Source organism: Perissodus microlepis, chromosome 2 (assembly GCF_051167445.1).
Source record: "Perissodus microlepis isolate ML-2025 ecotype Zambia chromosome 2, ASM5116744v1, whole genome shotgun sequence".
NCBI lineage: Eukaryota > Metazoa > Chordata > Actinopteri > Cichliformes > Cichlidae > Perissodus > Perissodus microlepis.
In genome coordinates, this window is record NC_140462.1 from 27,682,627 (window position 1) to 27,692,707 (window position 10,081).

The window sequence follows — 10,081 nt, forward strand, 5'->3', positions numbered from 1 at the left end:
TGAGGAATACCCTGATGTATAATCGGTAGTATATCAGAACTTAGCCGTATACGAGCTGCTAAAGGTTCTAGGGCCAGGGCAAAAATAAAAGGAGAAATGGGATCTCCCTGTCGCGTGCCCCTGTGCAATCGAAAAGGGTTTGATACATCATTATTAGTCCTTACCGAGGCCAAAGGTCCTTTGTACAGAGAATCTTCATTTTTGATTGCAATTTTCTTACATGTGTATTTTTAGTACAAAAAAAAAAAATATTCATTTGAACTAACAAAAACACAAAAGAAAAGACAGGTAATCCAATAGCAATTACCTATACTCCTCATAGCTGTTGTAATATTTTTTTTATATATGCATTTTACTATATATACACATATGGATAAAACTGAACTGTTGATCTGTTGCTCACCAAAAGTGGCAGCAACTAAGTTGTTGAGTTATTTGAAGAAAGAACAGACACAATCTTTTCAACCAGTTTTGGATGTGCCTTGAGAGTTACTGATAATAATGAACACCTAGGAACGACCAGATGCCTAACTGCCTCACCTACAAAAATAGTTGATTATCAAATAATTACAATGTAATTACAACATAATGACAACATTTCTTTAGAAAACCTCTTTTTTCCCCCTGCAGACCATCATTAATCTGTGAGTCTGTAACGGCATGTGTCATCCTTTTGAAATGACGTGACACTGTCAGCCCGCTCCATAATGACACATGCAACTGTTTCAAGGCATTTCATAAGCAGACCCTCTTAAGCTGCTGTACGTTTCCTTGATCTTGCAAGTGGACAAAGAAATTTGTAAGAGACAAAAGAGTGAAACAGCAGCATAAAGAACTACTCAGCAAATGTTACTCCAATATTAGCTTACTTCCTTATGCACTATGAAAATACAGCATATATATACATATATACACACACACATATACATATATGCGTGTGTGTGTGTGTGTGTGTATATATATATATATATATATATATATATATATATATATATATATATATATATACACACACACACACACACACACACACATACATATATGCGTGTGTGTGTGTATATATATATATATATATATATATATATGTGTGTGTGTGTGTGTGTGTGTGTGTGTGTATATATGTATATACACACACACACATATACATACATACATATATATATATATATACACACACAGATTTATGTTTGTTTTTTTCTTTCATGTCTCTTTGGTAAAACATTAACTCTTACAAAGGGTTTCCTGTTGTTGCCGAAGATATTTGTCCGTGTAGGTGGCCACAATGCAGTGAATGCATTCAGGTTGTCAATACCACACCTACAAAGAATACCTATGACACGGTACAAGCTGTGGCTCCACTGATTCAAAGTGAAAATGGGAAGTGTCGTCGCCGTTCCTCTAGTTTCCGGGTGAGTCGGGTGCACTCAAACGAGTTTACATTCACACACTAGTATCTATAGGCCCCACGCACGCGCGGCTTGACGCCAGTTTCGGATCACGTAGTGGTGACTGCCAGTGGAAAAGAAAATTTCATTACTCACACACTAGTTTCTGCAGTTTTCCAACTCTGTAAAAGTGGTTTTCCTGTGTCCTCAGGGATAAGTATAAAAAGGTAAGCGACACAAGTATCTGCATTTCCAGTAAAACTTGGGTAAAGCATCTTTTGGTGAATCGGTGCCTGTTGCTGACACTTAACAATATGAAGCTGATCGTTTTTTGCCTTTTCACAATCTACTGTTGCTCTTTGGTCAAAGCATCTACCATGGAGCGCAAAAAACTACAAGAAGTCCTTAGAGAGCTGAAAATGCTCAAACGCGACCTTCCGGTTAGTTCATCTACATCAACTTTTTAACTGCTTTAACTGCATTTGACAACTTGCTTTCTAGCAAACTAACTTTCATTACCTAATGCAATCTTTTTTGACTTCATTTTGCAGAACACAGAACTCATGATGAATACTCCACCAAAGGATATTGAGGTAAGCAAAACTACTTTAATCTAAAATAATGCAGACCGTATGGTCACCACTACGATAAATATTGGTGGTTGCTTACTCATTGTTGTTATGCTCCCACTTACTGTAGTTAGTTTGTCAGGCGCCGGGTACTGTAGGAGTACATCAAATGATGTGTGAAATACCAAAATGTGCAGGGTGATAAGCAGCTGTAAAACTCGAAACTTAAAGGCTAAAGGTCCAGATTTAAATTTAGCATCTGCTCTTTGATCACAATACTTAAAAATAAATGACTGTCAGATTAAGCAGCAGAGGAACTGTCATAAAACGTTTACAAAGTAAAATGTAAGCATTTAAAATTTAATTTAGCAAAAATAAAATCCACATAATTAAGTGTTAGACAGGATTAAAACTACATTATACATTTCTTAGTTTAATTAGAAACAAAAATATGACTATTATACAGAATATTTATTAAAACTTTGCACTATGAAACCATGCATTTTTGTTTTTCTGAGTTGATTTGACTAAGGTGAAATCCTCAAAAAGGCCATATATATTTCAATATTTATAAATAGAAATGACAATATTTACTCTAAAGGCTCTATAGCACATCTTAGCAATGAAACCTAAAAACATTTTGTAAAGTTTTGCAATGCTCTTGTGGTCAAATCCTACATAGTTTCATTATGTACCCTTTATATAACTAGACTTGTAAATGTTTATTAAGGTGCACTGCATTACTAGTAAATTCTAATCAGCCTTCTTTCTTGTCAGGCTTATTCATTTTCATTCAGTGAGTCAACTCAAGAGTGTGCTCAGTGCATTTTTTTCATTTTCTCACAGCTTCCTTTGAGTGAAATGTGATGAGTAATCAAGCAGAGAGCAGACAAAACCATTACACTTCCTCACGCCACCTCTCAAACTGAGCATTTGACAGAATGCTAGAAAACTTTTGAGTCAATATTCTGTTTAACATCTTGCAAATTACAGTTTATCTCACACCGCGAATGATGAGGATTGCCAAGCATCTGATCTTGCTTTGCAAAACAAAGATTATGGTTTCAAAATGAGATCACAACACTAAACTGTAGCAATAATGATAAGATTTAACAATAACTGTAGCAGAATTTCTGATTTTTAAATGCAGCAAAACAAATTACGGCTAATTCGCTAGGCAGGTATAAAATACTCAAAAAAAACTTTGACCCAAGCTGGCTGAGTTCACGGGTGTCACACCACACTGGAAAATGAGTATCTAAACAGAAACAAGTGTTTCACATGGGGAAAAATTGCATTGTACCATCAGCATTTTCATCCAGATTTTTGGAGGGAAACAATTCATACAAAAAAAAAAAAAAAACCCTCTTTCACTTAACAGAAAGTTATCATTGAAATAGTGGAAACTCTGTTTGGTTCAGTTTCATTTTATATAAAAATGTTTTTTGTGTGCATCAGATTGGAAAGTCAACTACAATGAAGTCATGAAATGAAACTACAAACAATAGCTTTCTTGGAACAATATTTTTCCTTACATTGAAACAAAGAAAACTCATTTTCATAGCCAACTGTAAATGAAGTAGAACTGTGCATGCATCAAGCTGTTGTGTTCCCTTTGTATGGTGCTCCGTGTGATATATCTCATTTAAAAAAGCAAATGTATTTAAAAAGACCAACCGGAACCCTGACATATATATATATGTGTGTGTGTAAGCTGGGATAATCATGATGTCATATTCACTATCATTTCTTTTTTTTTTCGTAACAGGACTGCTGTTGTCTGACAGCCTTAACTTGCTTTCGGGAGACTCTGCTTGAACATTTTGGCATAAGTGGAAAATATCAGAAAAAACTTTACAAGAGTCTTAATCACACCCTTACTGTAAGTACATTGTTTGGGGTGGGACTCACATAATAAACCATATATACCTTAAGTCCTATTCTAAAGACTAATGTCAACATTTTAGTACACTGCATTTCTAAAACTGGCATATTTCTTTCAATCATTGCAGATCAGTGGACTGAACTTTTGTAACACAGAAACTTCTACGGTAAGTAAAAATTAGTCAGCATTGCTTTTTTTTCTTGATTGTGACTATTGTTTTTTTGGTCTGTACACAGACTCTTGTAGTAAATGACCATTTAAGTAAACTCCTTTCTTCTTTGTTTCTTTTTAGACCAACTGCTCAACCTGCCACTCACATCCTAAGGAAAAAGCATCAGAGTTTTTCAACAGACTGGAGTCTCTGGTTCAAAGGGTAAGGCTATTTCAGATACATTTCAGAAAGCTATACATAAAATACTAGACCATTTTGGTTTTACAGTAAGCTTAAAATAAAAAATAAAAAAAGGCTATGCTCTTTAATATGATCATAAATGTATTGATGCTAGCTTGTACAGCAAATTAAGTATTTATTTTCATCCATTTTTAGGGTCTAAGCAGAATCAACTGAGATGAGCTGAAGATCCATTAGCAACTTTAGAGAAGACACTACTTTGTAAAGGGCCAAGCACGTCGAAGATTGTGTCTTACAGCCTGATAAATATTTAACTTATTTATTATTTATTTATATTGAAGTGGTTAACTCACTCAAGCTATCAGGAAAGCTGCTCTGCTGCCACCTAGTGGACTTCGTACCCTCAGTCAGTGAGAGGGAAAATTAATTTATTCATTCATTTTGTAGTTCTCAAAGAATAGTTTAATAATGACATTTATACTGTGTATGAATTTCCTTAGTACATAAATTATTTTGTAAAACAACTGTACCATCTGAAAATATCAAATTAATTACCATATATTATTTGATGTGCCTAGTTTATATGAAGGACAGATTCTCTGCTTGTAGCAGGAACTGAAAGACAAGTGTTCTATTTTTTTTATTTTTTTTTATTTAGCAAATGGGCATTTTTTTTTCATTCTGGCAGTAGTCCAAGTTGTAACTTTCTCTTGTCAACTTCATATAAATGGCAGGTTGATATTAATAAAGACAGTGTCTAACTGTGCTATTAAACTGTATTTATGATATAGTTTATATGTTTAGATATTTATTGTTTAAATGTTTGATACCAATTACAAGTTTTTAGTATTACTTTTTTATATGTGCTGGACTAACTGAGAAAAATAAATATAAATGAAATTCACAGAAAGTGAAGAGAAATTGTGTTGATGTTATCCATGTTTTTTGGTTGTTTTTTGTGTTCGTATGACGGGATGTGAATGGGTTAACGAGGCATGTTGTTCAAAGTGCTTTGAGTGCTCAAGTAGAGTAGAAAATCACAAATAAAAGAACCAGTCCGTTTACTATGTTTTGACCTGACATGGTTCTGGAGGCACTTCCTGAAATGTAAAGATACATTTTCCGGGAGCTTAAGTTTAATCCAAGCGTTGCATTTGCATTCAGAAGCTGTAAAACAACAACATGTGATCAAACAAGCTTTGACACACTTGCAGCTATATCCAAAAAGACAGCTGGAACACTAGGAGTGGCTAAATCAATATATCTCTGAAGAAGAGAGAATTGGTAAAATGAATAGGTTGTCCTGGATGTTCATGGAAGACAACAGTGATGGATGATCACAAAACCTTTCCATGGTAAAGAACGACACCTTCTGGACAAGACTGTGTACAAGAGAGCAGAGGCTTGCACAGGCTTCTTCAAGGTTCAAACCATACTAGTTTCATAAAACTCCGAGCAATACTCTAGGAGTGGAAGAAAATCTTGTGAAAATGAAAAAGTGCCCATGACAACACAAGAACCATGGCTCTGAGACCCATTAGGTGACCACTGAGCACCTTTGGCCAGACGAGCTGAACAGAAAAAGCTAAAAATAAAAGGTTTGTAGACATGAAACTAAGATCAGCAGGAAGATAAAAGAGTAGTGCTCATGATCCAAATTACATTACGTAACCTGTAAAGCACAATGAAGGTAATGCCATGTGTAGGCATGCATAGCTTCTAGTGGCACAGTGTGACTAATGTTTTCTAAGGAGCTTGGAAAGAAAAGCGTCTGGACTTCTTTAAGTTGCTTGAAGACGTTTCACCTCTCATCCGAGAAGCTTCTTCAGTTCTAAGGTCACATGGTGGAGAGTCCCAGATTTAACCCCAGTGGGAATTTCCCCCCAAAAGAGGGACAAAAGGACCCCCTGATGATCCTGTACCTAATCACATGAGCCAAGGTGTGAAAACAGGTGTGGGTCACAATCAGCCAGGGTTTCGGTTGAGCTCATTGTGAAACCTGGCCCCACCCTATCATGTGATTTCCTTAAGGTCAAATGGCAGAGGTGTGAGTGGGCGTTAAGGTGTCTGGGAAGGGATCTCAAAACTGGATTATAGATGTGACTAATGTTTGCTGAAGATACAGTTAGGGCCATATCTATTTGGACACTGACACAAGTTTAGTTATTTTTACCTGTTTACTGAAACATATTCCAATTATAGTTACATAATGGACATGGACATACTCTGTAGACTCTCAGCTTTTGTTTCAGGGTATCCACATTCAAATTGGATGAAGGGTTTAGGAGTTCCAGATCCTTAATATGTGCCATCCCCTTTTTAAAATGTCCAAAAATAAATGTAGAGTTGACGCAAAGGCTATTTCATGGGCAGGTGGGGGCAATTTTTTCGTTATGTCATTATTAATTAAGCAGATATAAAGCCTGGAGTTGATTTGAGGCGTATTTGGAAGATTTTGCTGTAAACAGACAACATGTGGTCAAAGGAGCTCTCTGTGCAGGTGAAACAAGTCATCCTTAAGCTGCGAAAAAAGAAAAAAAGCCATCTGAGAAATTGCTACAATACGGGGAGCGGCAAAATCTACCGTTTGGTAAATTCTGAGAAAGAAAGAAAGCATCGGTGAACTCAACAACGGAAAAAGACCTGAAAGTCTATGGAAGACAACAGTGGTGGATGATCACAGAATAATTTCCATGGTGAGGAGAAACCCCTTCACAACAGCCAACCAAGCAAACAACCCTCTCCAGGAGGTATGAGTATCGATATCCTCATAAAGAGAAGGCTAGATGAATGTAAATACAGAGGGTTCACTTCAAGGTGCAAGCCACTCATAAGCCTCAAGAATAGAAAGGCTAGAGTGAAGCTTGCTTAAAAAAAAAAAAAGAAGAGAGCATTAAAAAAGAAAAAAAAACCCCAAAACAGCATCTGGTGATGCCCATGAGTTCATTACTTCAGGCTGTCATTGAGCGAGCAAAGTGTTTTCAACCAAATGTTAGAAATGAACATTTTATTTTCAGTTATCTAATTTGTCCAATTTTCTTGAACCTCTGAAATAAAGGGGCAATCTCTTTGTTGTTGTGTAACTGTAAATGTATATGTAAAAGTATGTTACATGTGAAGTCATCAAAGTGTGATAAGTAAACCAGGCAAGATGGTGGACCTAAACCAATGACCCTCTTGCCGTAAGGCAACAGTGCTAACCACTGTAACCAGCAGTGTTGGTCAAGTTACTTGAAAAAAGTAATCAGTAACTAATTACTGATTACTTAACCAAAAAAGTAATCCCGTTACTTTACTGATTACTTATTTTCAAAGGTAATTAATTACTTAGTTACTTAGTTACTTTTTAAAAACACGATTTACAACCTGAATAGGTGATAAAGCGATAGATCTTTCAGCCCAATTCTACTTTTTCTGCATAATCCATCATACAAAATGTAATCAAATGGAAAAGTCTCCTTTTAAAACTTGTTTTATTAATTTTAATCTTTTAACTTTATGCATCAAGCAAAAATTTAATTATATGCAACATTCTCTGACTGGAAGAAATTTGTTTAATATTTAAACCTATTTTCTGCACATTCCAGCACATAAAATATTTTTTTTGTGTGTGTTTACACTCACTCTTTCAAATAGTTGCAAGTAAAACACAGCAGAAAATAAATAAAGTCAAAGACTAGCGGTCCTTTTGCTCTATTTTCACCTGTACAGCAGGAGTAGGGTAGGCGGAGGTTTACCCTGGTGCAGGTGTGCCGCAGCGGTCAGTGGAAGAATCCGCGAGTTTCTCTGTGAATTTCCCATTACGTCGTTGCGCACTCGGCGCTTGCTTGGAAGTTTAGGGTTTTTTTTCGCTGTAAAAAGAGGTTTTCTCCCCACACACAACGGACACTAATGTTTTTGTCACTTTTTATGGAATCAAACTCAAAGTAAGGTCAGTACTTCCACGCTTTAAACGCTGCACGCACACACTCTCTCCCGCACTCGATATATGATCCATTGTTGATCTGCACACAGCTGTTGTCACAAATGTCGCACTCGCTTACGTCACTGTCATGAGACATTCTCGCAAAAAAAAAAAAATCACGGTTTTAGTAACGCAGCGTTCCTACGGGAAAGTAACGGTAATCTAATTACCGTTTTTGCAATAGTAATCCCTTACTTTACTCGTTACTTGAAAAAAGTAATCGGATTACAGTAACGTGTTACAAGTAACGCGTTACTGCCCATCTCTGGTAACCAGTAACCGTAAAACTATAGTAAAAAAATAACTTTTAGACCCTTTTTCATCTCAAAAATACCAGCACTGATTCTAAGTAATAACTGTCTAATAATTGTCTTATGGCATGTGTAATCAAATATTGCTTGGATGGAGAATCAGTCGTTCCCATTAAAACTTTAATGTTAAGTTATGAAATGAAACAGCCTTTTACCATTAATTACCATTAATAGGTCGCTGAAATAGCAGTTCCGACTAGGATATACAAAAACACAGGTGTCGAAGTCCAGGCTTCGAGGGCTGGTGTTCTGCAGGCTTTAGATGTGCTTTGATCCAACATAGCTGATTTAAAGGGCTCCTCAACATGTCTTGAAGTTGTCCAGAAGCCTGTTAATGAACTAATCATTTGATTCAGGTGTATTGACCCAGGATGAGATCTAAAATCTGCAGGACACCGGGCATTGAGGCCTGGAGTTCGACACCCCTGTACTAATGGTAGGGTAGGATTGTAATTCTTCAGGAGCGAAGATGAAGAACCTACCCACCACCAGAGGGCAGTATATTGGCAAGTGTTAAATATATATTAAAGTGTATTAAGACTTTCAAAAAGACTTGAACACATAAAAATCCAGTGTTTGCTGTTCAAACCTAATGAAATCTTTTAGAGAATATCATAAATGTACAGATTTATGCTCATATAGTGTTTAACATAACATCAAACTTACGCAGCCTTAAAAAAGCTGAAGTAATACATGCAAGTAACCTTGTTCTTTCTGAATTTTTCACCAATGTTTTTGAATGTTATGAACAGGTGGATTTACAGAGTTTGCAAATGTGGTAAAACCATGTGTGAAAACATATATGAGAAGAATACCACAGACTTCAAAGAGCATGCAGCAACCTGGCAGGCCACTAAAAACTCTCACAATGACATAAGTGAACATGTTTTTTTTAAAACAGGTGTCCCCGCTACAAACATGGACTTCCCAGATGATAAAGGGGGATTTCAGCAAAACAAACTCACTCACTCATCTGTTTTAACCAAGATGAACTTCACGCCTGTGAAAAAAAAGTCCTGCAGACCCTGTGGGTTCAACCACTAGAAAAAGCTTTGGTCAAGCACAAAAACAAAAACAAGAAAAACAAAAAACAGAACCACTCAAGATGATGAGTCATAAATACTGAATTGCGCTTTATTCTTATTCATTCAATATGATCAGCATACTTTAAAATATACTGATAATAAATGCTTTCTTGGATAAAAAATTGGGGTTTTCTGAACCGTAAACAAAGCTTACGACAGGTGCCAACATCGCCTATAAGTGTCTTTCCAGGCAAAGAAGAAAAATATGTTTTGTGTAAAGGTCAGATCAGCAACTCCCACAAATGGAATCAATTTTATGTTTCAAAGATGGTGAAATTTCCCTTTCTGGGTACAACACCAATTGTGATACTCTAGATGAGTGACAAATGAAGGGATTTTTCCTTTCATAAAAAACAAACAGTGCCACACCAGACCCGGTAAGGAGACTGACCACCAAGAGAAAAGATCTAGTGTTCACAGTCATATTGGGATCATAAGAGCTGTACTACAAAGCATGATCAAGTTATCCAGGTGTGGTGACCTTAAAGGCAGACTTTTTAAGTGTTACACGATTTGTTCTCTTTTAATCT

At 36.2% G+C, this 10,081-nt stretch overlaps 1 protein-coding gene across 2 annotated transcripts; it reads left to right on the plus strand.

Annotated features, from left to right (window-relative positions):
- Window positions 1-1,221: 1,221 nt before the first annotated feature.
- il21 (interleukin 21) lies at window positions 1,222-4,682 on the plus strand. 2 transcript variants are annotated; one of them, XM_084954122.1, is made up of 6 exons: window positions 1,222-1,825; window positions 1,937-1,978; window positions 3,723-3,836; window positions 3,967-4,005; window positions 4,132-4,212; window positions 4,387-4,682. In XM_084954122.1, exons 1-6 carry the CDS (start codon window positions 1,700-1,702, stop codon window positions 4,405-4,407), a joined length of 423 nt encoding a protein of 140 aa, XP_084810248.1. In that variant the 5' UTR covers window positions 1,222-1,699; the 3' UTR covers window positions 4,408-4,682. The 2 variants fall into 2 exon arrangements, with proteins under 2 accessions (XP_084810248.1, XP_084810240.1); XM_084954114.1 differs by having other exon boundaries at window positions 4,132-4,438.
- Window positions 4,683-10,081: the final 5,399 nt, after the last annotated feature.

Bases quoted from the DNA above. Each gene is read 5' to 3' on its own strand.
- il21 (XM_084954114.1), top strand. From the start codon at position 1,700: ATGAAGCTGATCGTTTTTTGCCTTTTCACAATCTACTGTTGCTCTTTG. The intron at 1,826-1,936 runs GTTAGTTCATCT...TTCATTTTGCAG, and splicing joins TGCTCAAACGCGACCTTCCG to AACACAGAACTCATGATGAA. The intron at 4,006-4,131 runs GTAAGTAAAAAT...GTTTCTTTTTAG, and splicing joins GTAACACAGAAACTTCTACG to ACCAACTGCTCAACCTGCCA.